The sequence below is a fragment of the Erpetoichthys calabaricus genome, chromosome 7 (assembly GCF_900747795.2).
Source record: "Erpetoichthys calabaricus chromosome 7, fErpCal1.3, whole genome shotgun sequence".
NCBI lineage: Eukaryota > Metazoa > Chordata > Cladistia > Polypteriformes > Polypteridae > Erpetoichthys > Erpetoichthys calabaricus.
Genome location: NC_041400.2, coordinates 127,784,938 through 127,806,899, shown reverse-complemented (window position 1 = coordinate 127,806,899; position 21,962 = coordinate 127,784,938). Strand labels below are relative to the sequence as shown.

Here is a 21,962-nt window from a genome sequence, read left to right as displayed (position 1 = left end):
GTTTACCTTAAACTGGACATATTAATAGCTTATTGGGATACAAGGTATTTTAAAAATGACTTTCTAAAATATGGAAACTGAATTTTGATATTGCTGTAGTTGTTTTTCATATTGAATGTTTATGTGGTGATGCCTGAATTACTGTAGCTTATACACTCCAGCAAAGAATATTTAGAGGTACTGTTTTTTTGATTATCAGATGTCAGGCTACTAGACAAGTTGACATCCCACATGTACAGACACAAGTTTATATCAACAGTAATTTTAAAATCATCCATCAAGGCAATTATATAGTTAATTCACAAAAACAAAGCAAACAGTTATGGCTTTAAATTATGAATGGCACAAAGTAGGCAAGGAGTATGGAGGATTTCAAGGGAAGTTATCCGATTTGAAAGTGTGCTATTCTATTAAGTGTGCTATTAATCTTTTCTGAAAATGTATGCAGGACAAATTTATGTATGTATATCCAGTAAATGCAAATATATATAAAAATATAGTTTAGTAAATTTGAATGAAAATCAGAATTTGTAACAGTGATAGTTAAAAAAATTACTGAAGGGCTTACCTTGTAGCCAGTCTCGAAAGTAGTGCAACCACATTCTGGGAAGCTGACCATTGTCCTCTCGTAGAATATATTTGACACTGTCAAAACGTTGGTGCAATTCATACAGCAAGGCCTGGGAATTGGCATAGTCTGCCTTTTGTGTTACAATATACATGTTGTAGAAAGAAAAGTACTTAAATTGGGCAGCAATGAAGTCATACTCCCTTGTTTCCCGGGGAACAATGTCTGTGAGTTCTAGCCCATCTCTGACACTTGTTGTCCCATAAAGGCTAACTCCAAGTAAAATCAGGAATAGGAAAATAACCACAACCTATAAGAAAACACAAGTTCAGATAATGCATTAAATTAAATACTGATTCTTATTAAATGAAAGAATTTTATCCTGGCTAATCTGTGCTTTCTTGGGCATGTGCTGGATATCATGAATGCTGATAAAGAAAGTGGCTTACAATTTAGTGGTAACTGATTAATTGCGGGGATAAAAATATAGTAAAAGCAATTTTCCAAAAATACAAAGTCAAATCAATAGTACTGAATTACTATGGAATACCATGTGGAAAACAAATCTAACAATCTTGTTTAAGTAGTGCTAACACGTGCATACTGTACCATTAACCTTAAGTGGTCTTAATAAAGAATATAACATAATATAATATAATAGTAAAGAAACAACAACCTATTCATGAAAACATTGTAAATACCCAGATGTTGGTGATGGATTTGTATACTTCCAGTCTTATACTAATTAAAGTTAATCTCTAGAGTGCTTAATTTTCTACTCTTACCTTTTATACTCTTACTATACATATGTGAAACTTAAAGTGGCCACCACTTGTCATTTTAAACAGAAACAATATTATGTGATAATAAGAAAACTAATACTGAAAGCAGTTAAAACAGGGTGCCTTAGATGGGAGTTCAACTTTTTCAGCAGGGTCTAAATAGTTTTCAGGACTGTCTTTAAAGATAGATCTTCTTTAGTTATGAAAGGCTAAAGTCAAATATACTGTTACACTTTATGACACAATGCATATATTCAAAATGATCTATCAGTCCTTTTTATGTTATTTTAAAACAGTCTCATAATTCTCATGAACACAAAGCACATTAAGTCAATGTGCCGCCCTAGTCACTCACTAAGGTGCTATATGAAATCAAGTGTATAGTGAATATAATTAAACAGTGATTCCATAAGTGAATATTTTGTAATCCAATAGTTGCTCAATCATTTAATTCCATAAAGTATTTATTTCTCTAGATATTTGTAATTTATGTAGAATCCAGTCATTGTCTATGTGGATTTTGAATATTCCCTCCATGTCTACATACATTTTCCCCCAGGTACTTGAGTTTTTCATTGTACATTACAATAAAGGTGCAGAATAAATGAACTAGCCCTGTGTGAGTATGAGTATGGGCATTTAAATGAGTGATCCTAACTATGTACTGTATATATTACTGATACCAAACAAAGCATTTGCTCTGTATGTTCACTGCTGAAACATAATGAAATGTGGTTAAAGTTTTGTTAATGGCTTATCATTTGGTATTAACCACCAAGGTAAAATAGTAATACTTTGCAAGGAGTAGGAAATACTTACCTTTGTGTTTGGCTTTAACAGGAAAGGAGCATAATGCTTCTCTGCAAATGAGGCAAGTGTCCACTTAGTGCATGATGGCTCAATACAATTCACAGAAGAGTCAGAAAAGTGAGAGAGAAGGTCCCGTGTTGAACTTGTGCTCTCTGGGACTTCTGGTGAAGTGCTAGCACTAGTATGATTTGTGCTAATGTTGTTGTTGCTTGGGCTGTTGGTAGTAACAGGCTGCACTGAGATTTCTGAGCGTGGCTCTGCAGTGGTGTAGTAGGCCTGGGTCCGGGGATCGTATTCGGTGCGAAGTTGCACAGTTGACTGCATGGTTATTTGAGTTTCATGGGCAAAACTGTGACTGCTGTAAGGTGGAGGGGGGCTGTAATGATTCCTCTCACTGGTATCCGTGTACACTTGGGGCTCCACCTGAATTACTCGGTTTACACAAGGACTGAAAGTACATAAAGAAAGAAAAAGTAAAATAAATAGACTGAACATTTCTATAGTGCAGCTCAACCTTATTTTGAATGTACATTCTAAAAATTCTATGCATGTCTGTGTATACTTAGCTAGTAAAACGGCAAATCCCCGATAACCCCCTTCAGTAAGTAATTCTCTTTCTAGCCTATGGATCACATAGGCATGTTAAAATTTATATATAATCTTTATCCAACTACTAAGAGTTCCTTTAAAGTCATCTTGGATGCTGTTTTGTTTAATCACTGAATAGCATTTTTAATTCAAGCTATACACTTCACAATTCCAATTCAAAATTAATTTTGCATATAACAAAAACAGTAATTTTGACATCATTGTTCCAATACATCTGGAGGATATTATACTCTTTAAGACTGTGTTAATATCATAAATAAGTCAGAAATAACTTTAGTGTGGAATTGCTTTCAGAATTTATAAAATATATTAGTGTTTTTATTTATCTCTTGCTGGAAATAAGAGAGTGAGAATAGGAGTAAGAATATCAATAATTAAGAATCTTATGAAAAATATAACCAGGGAATTATCATTAAATATGGTACTGGTCACAAGATGAAGAGGCATTAAAACCAGACTAAAATATCTGTGTATTTATTTTCAGTCTTAAAAGTGTGTTTAATCAGATACATTTTTAAACATACTGCATGGAATTTCATATCATTGGCATAAACAATTATTTCCAAATTATACATGTAATATGATTTTTTACTACATGCATTAGAGTTGGTTTTTGACACATTTAAGTGACACATTGTGGCAATAAGGCTGTGTAACTTTTGAAAACTGTGCAATTTTATTATTAACTTTTATTGACTTTTAATCATTAAAATAGGAACCCCAAGTGTATGGTTTGAACAATAAGATTCACAATCCTAATAGACAAAAATGGATTTTAGTGACTTTTTACAATTTGATTATTTAATATATACTGCCTTATATATGTCTTAGTACTATACAGCAGTACAACTGATTCACCAATCAGTGATAACAGAATCTTTTGTGAAGTTACAGTTCACGTACATACACTGAAATGTTAACTTCTTTCTAATTATAACACTTTTTAGTAAATGCAATTGCACCGTAATCACTATGTAAAAAGCTGTTAACAACACTTGTACAGACCAATTTGCATTCATTATATGGTAAATGAGAAATTTTACATCACCAAATAAAGCACAGTTTGATTCGCAATTAACTTCTTATTTTTTTTTTTTTTTTTTTACAAACTAATGTACCAGGATTCATTTAGTCTGAGAAGTAGAGTCAATGCAGCTATTTTAACATATTTTAATACTTTATACATAAGGTACTGAGCTTCTAAGAGTATGTTTAAAGCCATTTATGCACAATGAATGCATAAGAGTCTTGTGCCACACTGGACAGAAGTGGTGTCATTGTGAAAATAATTTTTCAAGAAGTAATAAAAAATACATAAATATTAAATAGTGCCATGCTTAATTCATTTGACATCACAATATAGTGATAGTTCTCTAATTTGTGAGTGCACAATTCTATAAAAATAGCATTGTAAAGAGTAAAACTTAACCTTCAGCTAGCATTAGATAATATGCACCCACTTTTTTTGGACAATGTTTTATGCCAAAATAAGTATAATGAATTTATCATGACTATCCTTTGAAAGACAAGTGGCAAAGTTTAAATGTGTTTAGCGCTACATTTCTTCAAAAACATTTTAAACTTCAATCTCAAACCTCCCTTTAATTATGGTATAATGATAATACACTGTATGGCACAATAGAAGATAGAATTAAGGTATATTTTTTAAGATAAAAGTGTTAATTTGGATGATTATACAGAATATGTCCTGCACACATTAACTTTTTTCATGAAACACTGAAAGGTTTCAGGAGAATTGAGTAAAAGGAAACTATGACTAGTATTACCATGCCTTCAACTGAGAGGCTGTGTCACTTTGCATCTTAAGTTAATTTAATGTATATTCTAATAACAAGATACCTTTTAATGAGGATTTTGTGGCAAAAGGGCTAATAGTATATCTAAATGTAAATTCAAGGCAAAGAGAGCATAATTGCAAGTTTGGATGATAAGTTTTTATAAGCATCAATGTTATTAATTACAGTTGTAAATCTTACTGGCAAAAACACATTTTTAATATACAAAACATACAAGAGAACTTGGCCCCACTGCAAACTGTTAAAAATGGGCAAAACTCAAGTGACCAGGAAAAAAGTGTTTCTAAGCTAAATGTCTCTAAATTTCATACAAGGGAAAATGTTACAGAAGCACTAATTCAGTGTTTAGTAAACAATACTTATAAATTTTAAGCTTCAAGTCAAAATATGTGCCCCCAACAAACTAGATTGTAGGCTAAAATGTATTAAACATAATTACTTGCATGCCAGGCAAAATGATTACAATTTTTTGAATTGTCTTTAATTTCCTGACTATGACATCAATGTGTTTGTTGAAGAAAATATTGCCCTAAGTAACATTCAAATCATGCCCTCCCTTCTTTTTTCTTGTTAATAAAAGGAAAAAATGTAAGATGACACCCATCAGGAAGTGAGGGTAGGCCTCCCCGCTTGTCTTGTCTAGGATGCTTTTCATAGCACAATTTTTTTAAAGCAAAAACAATTGAAATTTAAGAGGAATATATCTCATTGCATTTCACCAGTATCTGAAAACTGAAATATATATATGAAAAATATGTTAGCATTATTATTATATATAAATAATGTAAAATCAACAATGTAAAATTGTAATGATGGTGATGGATATTAAAACAGCATTATAGCTTAAGAGAGTGCAAGCCATATGATACCTGAAGATAATGTATTTGCACATTTGTTTATTAAACTTTCACTATTAGTCGTTAAGATTTTTTTCCACCTACTTTTAGTAAAAAATATCTGAATCTACTGTTAAAATAAATTCATAAAAAACTCATACAGATAATACTGTATATAGATAAAATATATTCATATTGTAAAAGAGATGCCATCTCTGTAGGCAGGAAGACTGTTGGATGATTGTGGTAGAAGCATGTTGTATGAGTATTGCAGTCCCTCTCGTATGAGTGTATCCATTACTTGACTGGTGTCAACACCTCCCCTTTACTTGTACTTCACAAGGAAAACATGGCTCGTGGCAACAGATTCTCTATCAGATGAAAAGGAAGTCAGCACGTCTTAAAGAAAGAAACCATCATTAAACAAAGAGCCGGGAAGTTAATATTAGGGTATATCTACATGAGGTGTGCTTGAGAATAAGCATCTTTAACAGTTAACAGCTAAAACTGTTACTACAAAGAAATAAAAAAAAAGATGTGCAAATGTTTACACCATCTATAATCTTTACTTCTTATTCTTCTCCTGATTGAAAATATTAAATCAAATGCTATTATAACAAATAATTATGCAGAACTGTTGTCAGTTATGATTATAGCAAGCACAATAAAAATGTGGAGTCCTTATTCTTATTCTTTATTTTACTATTTTATTGGCAGCATAGGCTTCGAATACCTTGGCTAAAGATATATGTGTATTGGGATTCTATTTATTGCTCAAAAATTTGCTACCGAAACAATTATGTCCGTTATACTGTATATTGGATTTCCTAACAGTTAGATCACAGGTGTCAAAAAAAGGCAGCAAAAGCTCATCCATGTACACAGAAGAGAATACTCAAGATCCTGTATGAGCCCTGAACATTCACTCTTTACCCATGACTATACAGGCAAATTCAGTAACAAACACTGGTCAGCAACAATGAAGAGACTATACATTGTTATATCTGCCACCATATTCCTAAGTGTTGTGACAACAACATATTCCTGAATATCATAAAGACAACTCATAGTGGACACAAACAGAAAGCTATATTTTAGTGTAGGTGGAACAATTGTGGAAATTTAGCTGTTTCAGATTTCTCAACTTATGGTTATCTTTGTTGGAACCACCATACCTAAATAATACTGAAAAAGAGGGAATATGAAATCAATCTGAAAACACTCTTGAAATGTATCACACTATATGGAGTGTCCAGACTGGTGTCCTCACTATGGGGTACTATGTCAAGAAAGTCTGCAACATATGTACAAAAAATCATAGAATCAGACTTATCCTCAACTAGGTGCATTGATTCCATGCACTGCTAAAATAAAAACTTGTGCCAAAATAAAAGATTCACCCCATGTTTGTCAGAAAGTGTTCTCACTTTTGCAGTCTGAAAAATGCACATTAAAAAGTATTTCATCATTCTAAGTGCTATGTATTGTAAAAAGATGGGAGTACCGTGATTATTTAAGTGCTATCCTATAGCTGGGAAATCCTAAAATATCATGGTTTTTAGTAGTGCATGTTACACTTATTCAAAAACTGCCTTACATTGTATTGGTTTTTATTAATTTATTTTAAATTACATTTTTGTTTTATAGTTATAGAGAGAACTCTAGATATACAGGTGTTCCCTGAATTATGAACAACTATTTTACGAACATTTGGGTATATGAAGAAAATCATTTAATCTCCTTTCTCAATATGTGACGCAAAATGAAGCTACAAAGATAGTCTATGATGATTTTCAAACAGAAGCTAACATCTAGTCACATTCGCAGGCACTCCCAGTGCACCTTAATGCATTCTGTAGAACTTAATGGGGTTGAATGTTTGAGGTGAGAATGCATATTGGTGACACACAATCACAGTCTCAGTCATTCTCACAGCTTATGCTTGGTTCATATGGTATGGTTCAGTCATCTTGTCACAGGCATTGTTCTTGTTTCTTCTCACGCTACCTTAAACATTACAGATCCTAATAAATTAGGAAATAGTTTTAAAAAGGCCAATAATGTTCAAAAGGCTATTCTTTTGATTGAATCTTGTACCTACAAAATGCAGGTCAATAGCTTTACTAAAAAAATTGTAATAAAGGGTACATGTTTTGAAAAAAGTAGAGGTCATTTTTTGGAACACAAGAAACAGAATTTTTTCCCCATTTAAATGAATGGTAATTATGTGTTAATAATAATAATATTAATAACAATAATACATTTTATTTATTTTTATTTTCCATGTTGCAAAGATTCACATTACAATGGGTTTTTGGAAGTGGATTAGCTTTGCATAGCAGCCCAAGCCTGTATAGTATATGATAAATAAAATGGAAAAACAATTTTGTAGCAAGTAAACAGTTATAAAACAGCTTAAAAATGCATTCATCTTCTTCATGTTTAATACATAGAAGTGTTACAAAAAAACATTTAGACAGCCTCACCTTGCAAAACAACAAAAAATATCCAGCCTCCTGTCTTCTCTGCGGTAAAGGTCCATGCTAAGGATGGCAGGAAAGATGAGAAGGACCATTGCAAAGTTGAAAACAACCACAACAGCAGCCTGGAGAAACAAACAGCACATACTGACATTCCACTGTTATAGATGCCATGTGTAGTTCTACAATCAAGGCTGTGTTTAGCTAATTGGGCTCTCAGCACTTTTATACATGCAAATTGTTATGACTTCAGCCTTTGATGTAGCTACTCTTTGTTAAACAATATTTGAATACTTTTTGAGGAGCACCTCTGAAGTTAAAAACTGCGAGTACAATACTTAAAATGACACAAATCTGGGTTTCCAAAAATATAAAAATATGCAGTATATTCAAAAAGCATACTAATTAAAATGTTACCTAATTCTAAGCAGCATTACAACTTTATGTGATTTACAATGTGTCTGTCCTGAAGGAAGAAATAATAAAGAAAAACAAGAAGTAGGCTCCAGTACCAAACTAAAAACATGAAAAAATCCATCCATCCATCCATTGTCCAACCCGCTGAATCCGAACACAGGGTCACGGGGGTCTGCTGGAGCCAATCCCAGCCAACACAGGGCACAAGGCAGGAACCAATCCTGGGCAGGGTGCCAACCCACCGCAGGACACACACAAACACACACACCAACACACACTAGGGCCAATTTAGAATCGCCAATCCACCTAACCTGCATGTCTTTGGACTGTGGGAGGAAACCGGAGCACCCGGAGGAAACCCTCGCAGACACGGGGAGAACATGCAAACTCCACGCAGGGAGGACCTGGGAAGCGAACCCGGGTCCCCAGGTCTCCCAACTGTGAGGCAGCAGCGCTACCCACTGCTCCACCGTGCCGCCCATACATGAAAAACAATTTAACTTTAATTGTATTATCATCATTATAATTACCACCATCATCATCACTGGTTTAACCATCATTTTATGGGATTTACCTACGTTTTTTAGAATATTTTTTAAAAAGAAAAAAATTGTTTTTAAAGCAAACAGCAGCCTTTGTGTTGACTGCCATTTTCTCTGGTTGGCCGGATATACTTTACAGCACTGTTATGAGAAAAAAATACAGCAATGAGAAAAAGGAGACATCCTTATAATTAGTACAGTACATCCATCCATCCATTTTCCAACCCGCTGAATCCGAACACAGGGTCACGGGGGTCTGCTGGAGCCAATCCCAGCCAACACAGGGCACAAGGCAGGGAACCAATCCCGGGCAGGGTGCCAACCCACCGCAGGACACACACAAACACACCCACACACTAGGGCCAATTTAGAATCACCAACCCACCTAACCTGCATGTCTTTGGACTGTGGGAGGTAACCGGAGCGCCCGGAGGAAACTAGTACAGTACATGCAAAAGAAATTAAGAAATAATAACATATTAAAACTCTGTAATCAGATTAAAAATAAGAAAAAAATAGTATTTGAAAAATTTCCTTTTTTAGAAGCATGACGGTACTGCAGTTAGCAATAATGCCTCACAATATCACAGTCCTGGTTGTAACGTTTGCATATCCTGTGTGTGTGTCAGCATATGTTTTTACAGGGTACACTGGTTTTCCTTCCACATTCCAAAAATATGCATATTAAGTTAACTCTAAGTTGACCCCTGCGAATGACTGTAGATGTGTGCACGATTGTGAGTTGTGATAGACTATAAACCATTTTATAAGAGTTCATTAGAATTTATTAGAATAAAATACACTGGCATGGTATTTTAGAACAGAAAAAAACATATAAAGTAAAGGCATTTTGACTGTTTATTTGTTCAAGCACAAAGCAAAAGTCAAGAGTGGACTAGATGCTAGTTCACTGAAGGACTCTCACTCTCTCTTAAAATTAGCCAACTTCTTGTTATACATTAACCAAACAAAGGGTTTGAAATAAGGGGGAATCTACAATCTCTGGAGAAAAACAATACAGACATGTAGGTGCAAAACCAAACTGTACAAATAAAAGTACATGGACTAGAAGGGGACCAATGTCCCTGATGATTTCTGCATAAGTAAGTGAGTGAGCTCACAAATGACTTAAGTTAAGTTAGACAGACATGAGAAAGAAAGAAAGAAAGAAAGAAAGAAAGAAAGAAAGAAAGACTTTATTAGTAATGATAGAAAGCTAATTATTATAAAGAGGGTGTGTGTGTCTGTGTAGGTGTCACCTTTCTAAAAAACTCGATTTGTATTTTGAAGGACTTTGACAATCATAATCTGCTGTGATCTACTAAAGTGAAAAAGTCTACAAGGTAAAGAACAGAAGTGAAAAATGAGAAGCTATGTAAGTCTAGTGCTGCAGGCTCTGTAAGAAAAGTAAGTAAGAGTAGCAGGCTGGGGCCCAGCCCAAGGTACTAACTATATCCAGCATTGCTGCCAGACCACCCAGGGAGAGTGGGTGCACTGTACTGCCTGAAGGTGATACGTAAATGATGAAGTCTGTCAGCTGCTGTTCCCACCTTTCTCCTGCTAGCCGGCAGCAGTATTTCTTTGCCAAATCTTTTTTTTTTATTGTTATTATTTTGTGGTTGCTGTGGTAAAAACTGAAAAAGGAAATGGTCTCTCAAAAACTGTAGTCACTACCCCCCACACCATTGCCTCCTATTCTGCTGCTCATCAAGCAATCAAGACAGGGGTCTAAAAAGGTTAAAAGAATTGGAGAGGGGGGAAGGGGAGAGGCTATTCATCCTCATTCAATAGACTAAAACTTTACAAAGGATTTTATTTTATTTTCTAAATATTTTTAGAAAACTGCTTTAATTTAAGATCTAATGTTTCAGTTTATGAACACAAAAACAAATAGCAAATAAAATACTATTTAAAAGACAGTTTTGACTGAGTTTGCAAATAGTTATAGGCAATTGCTAATCGAATGTTTCAACAGCTGAATTCCAGTGATTTTTTTATTTGACACTCATTTGACATTCTATTGCTATGGATGTTGGAAACAAACGTTTTAAAATGTCTATTTTATTAGCATTAAAAATACAGCAGTGCACCTTGAACTGTAAGTGCCTAAGTAAAGTGTTTATGGGTGCAGAGGTATTATCTGGTAATTAAGGTTCATACTGACATACTGTATGGACTAACTAGAAAAAAAATTCACAAATCTACGGCCTCTAATGAGAAGTGAGTTAAGACAACTATCCCCCTATATCTAAAAAAAATTAAGACAGAAAAGGGACAGAGAAGCACAAGGAGGATTGACTGAGTTGAACATAGAGTATGATCAATAAAACTGTATTATAAAACTTATTATTAATTTTTAAATATAAAAAGTATCTGTCACAGGTTAAACACACATATTCTGCTGGAAAGAGCTCTGCCATCATAGTTAACATGGGAAATGGAGTGAAAATAAACAGATGAGGAAGTTTTATATTAAAATAATATAAAATGAGTGTGAGAAGAAAGATGATGCAGACATGAAATCTGTTCTGTATTTAATATTGGTGAACAGAAATTTGAAAATGTGTTCAATAAGCACCAGTCAAACTTGGGCAACACGTCCGAATATGAGTTACATCATGACATTTATGGCAGACCAAGCCTCAAACTGGCATTCATGCCAATAATAATTATAATATTCCAAGCAGTAGGAGCAAAAGAAGAAGAAGCAGGAGGAGGAGGAAATTGTTATGGGGTAGAATAGTGCTGTAAGCTGCACATAATTGTGGCCACTTGATCACAACAAGAATAATACTGTAATGAGCACCGAGATGGAAAGACTGAGATACACACTGAATGAGAGTCAAGCCAGATAACAGGAATGTTTACTTAACAATGAATAATCCACAGCTGTACTTTGAGAAGGATCACCTTCCTGCTGTTATGGCCACAGGAAGCACCTTGTAAAGTAACAGTTACTGAATAGCTATGCCTATAAGTCACATTCACATGTCTAGTGTTACCAATTGTCTTCCAGAGTCATGTGCCATGTCCCTCTCCATGATCCTCCTCTTATCTTCCGACTGCCTTTTAGGACCTTGCCTGGCTTGTAAAGTATAACAAGAATGCTCCAGTGATTCATAGAATGCAAAGCTCGGTGTACCTATGCAACTTTGTGCTGTCAATCACCCATCTGGCCCCACTTATTTTCCGAAAAATATGCTGGCTACCACGAAACAGTTTGCATCCACGACCACCTTTATACTGTTGATACTGTGATATTGCTTGCAATTCTCATATGTGTGCTCATCCACATTTGGGGCAGTGATCATAATAATAATAATTCATTACATTTATATAGTGCTTTTCTCAGTACTCAAAGCGCTATCCACACAGGGAGGAACCGGGAAGTGAACCCACAATCTTCCACAGTCTCCTTACTGCAAAGCAGCAGCACTACCTCTGTGCCACCTGTGAGGATATTACAGCTCACTTTAATATTAACAAGCATGGAGGTGTGAGGAAATGTATAAATCTGCATATTCATTCATTTAAATATGCTCAAAGTTTGATGTAAAATTTAAGAAATGGTTGGTTGTGACATACACAAATCACTGCTATGGCAGAGCTACATTTAGCGTTTGGCCAAAAACGTTTTGTTACCATCACTTCCTAAAAGCATATGGCCTCTCCGCACAGATGGAATAATAATGTGGATGTACAAGATTTATTATGAATATTAATTCATCTCTGTCAAATTGATATCTTTATAAGTGATCATTGTTATTCAGCATTTCCAAAGTGTATACCTCACAAGATCTGCTGAATCCTGGTAAACTTGAAGTAGTTTTCTAACTTAGAAAAAAGATAAAAATGCTTTTTACTCCTGCTCTTAAGAGTAGGAGCAAATTTGCATCACTCTGAAATTTTTTAGCCAATGAGGAAAGTTTTCCTGTTCTGAGACACTTAATAAATTCGGCCACTGATCTAAAACTGTGGTTCAATGGAAAAACAATGTTCCATTAGATAGATGTTTAAGGGTTTGTTGTTAAAAGTAAGTACTGGGCATCATATAACCAATTTTAAATATAATAAGGCAGAAGATGCTTTCTGATTTTTACATCAATTTTCTGCCTCCTAACACAGGGAGTTATAATTTAATTCAAAATGCAGTTTCTAGCAACCCCCTTCGTTTCAGAGTGTTAGTTATAAGCATTGAGATAATATAATGCACTTTAAATTTTACATATATATTTGCACTAAAATGAAAAGCAGAAATAAAGTTAATGTTGAATTCAAAATGCAATCGTATTACACCTGATAACACATTTTTTTTGCATGTTTAGCCCATTAAAAATTACAATTTAATGTTGTTTTCTTTGCTGTTGTTCAAAAAATTAACATTGTGCACAATACTAAAAAAACAGGAGCAAAACAACGAATGTTAATCATTATATTTTTCAAAGGATTTTTTTGTGCAACATTTCTTGTCTTAGACACCTCTCAGAAAGCGATAATATCTAGAAATCTTCAGATAAATGATAACATAATAATTAAACCCATCTCATACTAGGATGCTTTACATTTATACACATCCTGTTTTGATGTAACCATAGGCATCTAAATATAGACAAAATTAAACTCTGAAATATTGATAAATTAATTAAAAAGTATGTATTCAGCAATACTGTTACTAGTTCTATAATGTGGAATAAATGAAAGCTGGACATATTCATTTTTTTAATATTAAATTTGTGTCAAGCTACAGAAAATTGATTATTCTATTGAAGAACACTTAAAAAATAAGATTCTAGACTTTAAGCAAAAATATGATAAAAATCAATGGTACACTCAGATCATCCATCCATCCATTATCCAGCTCGCTATATCCTAACTACAGGGTCACAGCGGTCTGCTGGAGCCAATCCCAGCCAACACAGGGTGCAAGGCAGGACATAAACCCCGGGCAGGGCGCCAGCCCACTGCAGACACTCAAATCATGAACTACCAAAATGACAATGTAACAAAAAATATATACCCTTTTACTGGGATATTTTATTCTATGACCTAATTTTCCTATTACAATATAAACCTCACAATTATGCATCCGTATAAAATTCAAAGCATACAGAAAATAGCAGAAAATTTATTTTAAAATATTCCAATTTTTACTTTCACAAACAACTGTAAAATCAAGAAGTATTAAAAATGACTATAGAGATGCAGGTTAAAAATGATTTGGTGGATGCAAAAGAATGCTGAGAGCATAAATGCCATATTGACGGCTTTCCTGCAGAACCACTTTAAGGTGTTTACTATTAACATAACAGTTTGACAGATAACAAAAATAATATGCACTGCACTTTCAATTTAATTAAAAGTAATCTCAATGCAAAGCCTATGCATACTTGAGTTAAATTAACAGCAGACGCAGACTGCAAATGCAAAACCTCATTGTTTTCTTAGGGATTTGGTTACCTGAGCTACAGCTGAAAGTTGCTGAAGGAAGAAATCACAACAGTAATTTGTTTAAAATAATCAGTCTTTTTTCCTTACAGAAACTTTAGCTTAAACACATTTTCTCATTAACTTGATGGAAATAAAATTGGCATGATGAAATGCTTTGCTTACCTGAAGTGAAAATGCTCGAAGTGCAGGTATAGGAATTAGGGCAGCCATGAAGAAGGCAGTCACATTGCTGATAGAGGTAAGTGCCACACTTGCTCCCGTCCTCTTCAGACATTCCCCTGTTCTGTCCTATTTTGAAAAAAAAAGGCACCCTTTATAAAGATATAAATGAGCTCATCGATTCTTTTACTATTTAATTTATTACATGCTTGATATATATTTTCAGTTAATTTGCTGATTGCAGAGTTTCAAAAAAATGTTCATCTATTTCAACGAAGAACTATTAATGTTAAAAATTAAATTATGTTTTATTATTGATTACTTTGACCAAAAGTACTGTTACTACTATTGGCATGTTTTCATTCTTGCTATTAGTCAAATTTTTCTTGGAGACAAAATGATAAATGAAATTGCTTGGGTTGGTCTCTACTGGAAAAGTGAAGTTCAAGTGATTAGGTAGAACTTTATTTGATCTCAGAGGGAAAATTGGCTTTTTTTACAGAAGCTCTTTAAATAAATAAATAAATCTACCCACCCAGCCATACACACTTTGATCTGAACACACAACAGAATGACTATAAAACAATAAAATTAAAAAGAAAGAAAAGTTATGACTTGGCTGTCACAGTCACAGTGAGGCATGAAGATGATGTACTGCTGTTGATAGAAAGGAGCCCCAGTAGCCTTTCTTGACACACTTCTGCTAAATGATTTGTTGGCTGGAATTCTTCAGTGTTCGTGTGTCAGAGAGAGAGAGAATATACAACATTGCTCATAATGGCCCTCAGTTTTCTTTTTATTCTCTCCTTCGCTACTACCGACAAAGGATCCTGAGTGTGTCCTATAACTGAGTCTGCCCTTTTAATTTGGTTGTTGATTCGGGTGGCCTCTCTTGAAGTGATGTTTTCAGCCCAGTACACCACAGCATTAGAAAATCACACTGGTCATAACAGAGTTATAAAAGATGTGAAGGATGTCACTTCCCACATTAAAGAAATACAGTCTCCTAAGGAAAAAGAGCCTGCTCTGTTCTTTCTTATATAGTTCCTCAGTGTTTTGAGGCCAGTCCAACCAAGTACTTGCAGGAGTGGACCACCTTTTCATCTACTCCTTGAATAGTGACCGCACATAGAGGCTCTTTGGTGGAGTGAAAGTCAATAACCAGTTCCTTGGTTTTGCGGATGTTAAGATATAGACAATTCTCTATGCATCAAGCACCAAATTTTTCCACCTGACTCCTATACTCTGTCTCATCCGCTTTATCAATACACTCCATCGGTGCAGAATCATCTGAGAATTTCTGCAAGTGACATGACCTGGTGTTATATTTGTAGTCTGAGGTGTACAGAGTGAAGAGAAATGGAGACATGACTGTCCCTTATGGTGCTATTGCTCACAACTGTATCAGAAACACAATCCTTGAGTCCATTATTCAGGACACCATAGACTCATCCACGTGCAGATCTCTGAGTTTACCTCTTAACAAGGATGGCTGGAGTGCCACTGGTCTGTAGTCGTTAGTTGTCTGTCTGCCTTCTTTGGAACAGGAACAATATGGGATGTTTTCCACAGCAGTGGCACTTTTTGAAGCCTTAGGGACAGACTGAATAGGTGACAAAGAACACCACAAAGTTGGTCAGCACAGGCCTTAAGGACCTAAACACTGACTCCATCTGGTCCTGCGGGTTTTTCCTGTGTGTAAATTCCTCAGTTGTCTCCTTACTTGGTCATCGGTTATGGATAGTTCACACTGTTGGTCAGAAGTGAACTTGTCTCTAGCCATTCCAGTTGATGTGGTAGGAATTGTTGATTTTGTAGGGATGGTATGGGGATACTGGTCATTAGAATAAGGTGGCAGTGGGAGGGAAAATCTGTTAAAAAATGGGTTCAGGGCATTACCTTTTCCACATTCCCTTCTAGCAAATGAGCCCTGGATTTCTTGAGTCCTGTAATTATACCCAGTCCATGCCAGACATCCTTCGTGTTGTTCTGAGTGAGTCTGTTTTCTGTTTTAGCTGTGTAAGCATCCATTCCCTTGTTCAACCTTTTTTTAGCACACAGGATCCCAATATTTATTGAAAACAATGAATCAAAGTTTACTTTATCTTCCCCCTCTCTTTTCCCCATATCAAGCCATGGTTATTAAAGCCTCTTAAGTAATCTTGCTTTCCAAATGGTTAAGATAAAATGTTTAATTTGACCTGTTTACTTTGACATTTAAAGTGACAAATATTTTAAGTACAACACATTTTCACATCAAGTCACTGCAAATTGACAGAATGTTGCTAACCAGCTGAAGTAATTTACTTACCAAGGTTTTTTAATTTGAGAAAATCGAAGATGTAAAACAATATTATAGTTAGAGTTGCAAGATATACAAATACACTAAGGGGAACAAAAGTATTAACTGTGCATGAAACGGAAGCTAAAAAAAGGATTCAAGATAGTAGGACAGAATTCAATACTTTAAGATTTCTAATTATGGATGCAAAGAAAGAAAGGAATGTATTATTTCTGAAATAAAAACAAACACGTATTTACCTCAAATGGAATTCTTTTGTTTTGTCCTGTTTCACTAAATGCATGGGCCAATAGGAAGACATCATCCACCCCAACTCCCAAGGCAAGAAAGGGCAACACCTGAAATTATTTAAATGAATGAATGAATGAATGAATGAATGAATGAATAAATAAATAAAATTGCCAGCTACTTGATGTTCATTTAACATGTATATTCATACCCTGTTCATCCCTTAAACAATTACTGCAAACACTGGTTTGTACAGCATGATTTTTAACAGAATCTTTATGCCAAACATGCGCACATAACATCTTGTTATATCTGTTAACATCTTGTTTAGTAATCTAAATGGCCCATTTGACAAAATATAGTTATAGAGAGCTGTTAATAATAATGTTATTTGACTTAACATATAGAACAAATCACATTTTAATATTCCTAGAAAATGTGCAGAATAAGTCAGTGTATAATTTCATAACCTAACTGACCAATATGTGAGCACCTTGTAGGGCTGTCAGACTGAATATCACTATTCGAATATAATTTGAATTTATATGAAAACATTCTTATTTGAAGACAAACGCTGAAATTCGATTGTAAAAAGAAAAGTCCTTTATTTTATCTCACACTAATCTCAGCATCGTCTTACTTTCTTAGAGATGCTATGCTACAACACTTCTGTATTTTGGCTGTGTTTTGTACATCACTTCCAGGATTAGTGTTTTGATCATCATATTTAATTATTAGTTTGCATTATCATTTATAAAATGGACCGCAATGCTTTGCTTTTTAGTTAACGGGTGCTCTAACATCAGATTTTAAACACTTCTCCAGGGATCCTGTTCTATTTCTCTCTTAAACCCGAGATCCCTGATTTTCTGTTGCATTTGTTGTGGTAAACCAAAAGTGGTTTTCATTGTCATTATACATAATGGAAAATAACTACCTTATTTCTGATTTTACTTTTATTATTACACAGGTTTTAAAATCACCACTTTAAAGAGCATTTTCAATGTCAACAAAGCATATTTAGCCACCTCAATCAACATGTATGTTTTGGAAGCTGCTGCCTTGACACATAATTCCAAAAAACAAAGGTGTAAGGAAAGTAACTATTAAGGTTATGTGTGTTATGTTTTTCTGAATCTGTAAAGGGGGAAAAGAATCCAATGTAGTTTAATCATGTATGTTATTCTTTCATCGTGGACAACCAGCCATTTTACAAACTTATCTAATCAGACTATTCTGCACACTTGATTTACATTCTACAAACTGATTTCTTTTTAAATATATCCTACACTGCCTGCAGTTTGTTTTAAAATTCTGCTGTTTATTTTTTTTTACTCTTTAGCCAAATGTTTAAGCTGCTGTTAATGAAAGTGTTTGCCAAAGAAAAAATATACTGAAGAGGAAATATTCTAAGATAATTACAATGCAACATTTTGTTTATTCATTAACTCCTCTTGTGAAACAGAAATAGACTTAGACTGCCTTGACTTATATAAAATAAACATAGATGGGCACTGACTTCACATCTTTTTCACACAGGAGGATGGGCAAGGGTGCTAAAGACTAAAGTAACGAGTGTTTAATGTGTTTAAATAATCAATAAGCAACTTTGTATGGATTTTATATATGCATTACAAGCATGTGAAATGTCTAGTTCTACTTTTCTCTATGATCATGTCAATTCCCATGCACAGAGAATCACATTTTGGCAAAGGGACATGTTTTTTCCAAGTAAAAACTGCATCACTGTACAAATCTAAAGTGCTGCATGCTTTCCAGATGCACTGCAAGCAAAAAAGCAAAAATATTAATAATAATGAAGCATGAAAAAATGACAGCATAAAATGATGCAGCTGAAAATCAGCAGAACAAAGCAGATTTGTGAAGTCACTGGTCTAGCACTGAGCTAGTGGAAGATTTCGAATTCCAAAAATCAACACAATGATTAAGGACAAGCTGGCCATGCACAGCACAGTTCATGTCACAATTTTTTCAAAGTGCCCGCATTAAAGAGTACTTTTTGCTATTAAAAGATAAAAAAACTGGACTGTTCGCCTTTAACCAATGAAATCCTGGAGTTCATTTCTGACGAGCTGCCACAATTGCTATCAACCATGTGTAAACAATATTTTGTTAAAATAAAGAGAACCACATACTACCTGAGTAGTTGCAGCATTAAACGAAATCCCAATCAAAGAGCAAAGGCCTAATCCTGCAGCCACGGACAGTGCAACCAGCAAGACTCCTGCCAGTCCCACAGCACCCTGAGACTTGGCACAGTCCCACCTCAGCATGGTTAAACAGGCATAGGCAAGCTGGAGGCAAAATAAAGAAATAGCCAATGGAAAGAAAATTATGAATTTAACATTCACAGTGAGTCAGTTTGAAAATGAACATAGATAGATAGATTAACAGAGAGAATACTATGAAAAATCAGAAGACATATCCATGTTACAAGTATTCATTTGGCTTCAAAGTTATTATTAAAGCCATACCCTTAAATTAAAAAAAAAACAGATGAATAGAACTAATGTTATCATACTAAGTCACTGCTCACCATTAAAAGGTAGCCACTAGCAACTCGAATAACACTGACATCGGAAAAAGACTTGAGGATATCATCTAAGGTAGTAGTCGTGAATGAAAGCACCTTCTGGGTAGAGTTGAGTGCAGCACTATGTTGAACAGCCTTAAAATATAAATGCATATATAAATCTCGATTTGCATATTGAAACAACTGCCAGTCTACTTTACAAACATATACATACTGTAAATCGGTAAAACAAGTACATACAAGCAAGTACATTACAAAAATATCAGAACAACGTGAATATTCCAAGCTAAAAGTTATTGCATAATTCAATAGTACTAGGGTGTTGTATCGTGTTAGCCATTATGAATGTAGAGAAAAGTCAAGCAAAATGACACCTTTTATTGGCTAACTTGCATATTGTAATCTTTTTAGTTAGCTAATAAAAGGTGTCATTTTGCTTGACTTTTCTCTACTTGCATAATTCAATAAATGCTATAATGGCATAGTGAAAGAATCTGTTGGGGAATAAGAACACAAAACACAAGTACAAAAAAAATTTGGCATGAGGATGACTTTTGTATTATCTTGTTCATAAAGTAAACTCCTTTTGAGGTGCTAAAATACATGTAGTGTATCAGTAGTTGCACTATATTTGCTCTTTATCTCAGGTTTGAGATTGAGTTTTCTTTTTCTACCATGCCCCCTTTCACTCTAAATGAACACATTCTTTGCGCCAATCTCTTTCTCTTATTTTGCCAGTGTCTGGGAGGTCAAAAAGGGCTTTTCAAAGGTCACTGACATAATAAACAATGAGTAAATGATGTCACATAGCCCCTCCAATGGGAGGACAGCTGTTTGGGTGATTCATCAGCTAATGTTTTCCAGACACCTCTTTCATATTGAGTTACCATAATGCCACCTAACTGCTGCTACTCCAAGTAATTGTAATGACATATTTTTTAAATAAAGACATATTAAAGGTTATTTAAAATGTGGTAAACACTGTGTCCTTTTATTTATTAAAAAAGAAATTAATACACAAATAACAAATACATATCTGACTCACTCTCCATTTACTCCATTCTACCTTTTAACCAGTGCAATCATAACAGAAAAAAAATCATATTTGTAATAAAGACACAGAAGAAGGTATTTTCACAGCTTCTTTACATTTTGAGAGTAAGTCAACATTATTATTAACACATCTACCTTCTTTTCTATTTCTTATGAGGGCATAATCATTTTTAACAAATTATTGTAATCAATTTTTCAATACACAAATATTTCAATATATGTATAATATACATTTTAGTAGTATACTTAATCATTATGTATGTTTTCAGACTTAGGGATTTTGCTTCCAACCTCAACAAACTATATGGAGTGAAAAATTGTAGGGCTATGATATCTGTAAAAAGTTTGTAGCTCTTGGTCAAATGAAATGTTGGAGTAAAGAAAGGAAGAGGGGAGTCTATGTTTCTTCTTTATAATTATAAAGGAACAGTGATTTAGGTAAAAGAAATACTTTTATTACTTGAAAATTTGTTTCCAAACAGGCCAGTGCAGATTAGGAAAACAGAATCCCCAAAGGAAACTTATATAAACACTCCCTGAAAACATTCCTGCCAAGAACTGAACTGATGACCATGTCTTAAGAGATGGCAATGTTAATCACAGAGCCACCATACAGTTGTTATCCAAACTTGCTGTGGATAAAAAAAAAACTTTTGGTGTATGTATGTGTTGCAATACTGAATCACAAAAAATATATTTTAAAATAAACATAAGGAAAGTACAAAAAACACTGTGAATGACCAATTTATTAGATACACCTATCAAACACTGAGTTGTTCCTTTATTCTCATCTAGAATAGCCTGAATTCATCAGGCATGGATTTTAAAGGTTGCTAACAGTGTAGTTCATCTACACATATAATTTGCTTTTAAAGTTGCCATATACTGTATAGTGTGTTTACTCGCTCTGCAATAGATTGGTGTCCTATCCAGGTGTCCCAATGACCCAATGACTTCTGGGATGGCTCTAGCTCCTCATTATCTTACCCTGGATAAGCAGGTTAGGAAAATGGATGAATGGATATTCTGTATTGATATACCTCAACATATCGTCTCTGCCAGGCCTCAAGGATGGCTGCAGCCTTCTCCTCATTCCAGTTGATATGTGAAACATGCTCGTAACCCTTGAAGTGCTCATACATATGCTTGGGAGTCATTAGCTGAAACATGGTCTGTAAAGCCAGGGCACTGAAAAGACATATAAAGATAGTGAGACGTTGTTAATAGGGTAAGCAAGTGTAGACATTGCGAGGTGGGAGAAAAAAAAAAACAACTTTACAATAACATTGACAGAATGATAAGTACAGTACTGTAATCTCTCATACACTTTAATAAGAAAAATGTTATAAATAATTAG

At 34.4% G+C, this 21,962-nt stretch overlaps 1 protein-coding gene across 4 annotated transcripts in view; it reads right to left on the bottom strand.

Moving 5' to 3' along the window:
* Positions 1-21,962, bottom strand: part of ptch1 (patched 1) — a 151,606-nt gene that overhangs the window by 52,773 nt on the left and 76,871 nt on the right. For 3 of the 4 annotated variants that reach the window (XM_051929659.1, XM_051929660.1, XM_028805342.2), the window contains exons 8-15: positions 21,646-21,793; positions 19,556-19,687; positions 19,158-19,313; positions 17,010-17,108; positions 14,472-14,597; positions 7,909-8,027; positions 2,170-2,608; positions 569-878 (exon numbers count right to left, since the gene is read on the bottom strand). In XM_051929659.1, coding sequence (XP_051785619.1) covers positions 569-878; positions 2,170-2,608; positions 7,909-8,027; positions 14,472-14,597; positions 17,010-17,108; positions 19,158-19,313; positions 19,556-19,687; positions 21,646-21,793 — 1,529 coding nt within the window. The remainder of the gene's footprint in view (positions 1-568; positions 879-2,169; positions 2,609-7,908; positions 8,028-14,471; positions 14,598-17,009; positions 17,109-19,157; positions 19,314-19,555; positions 19,688-21,645; positions 21,794-21,962) is intronic. The other variant, XM_051929658.1, reaches the window with a different exon arrangement.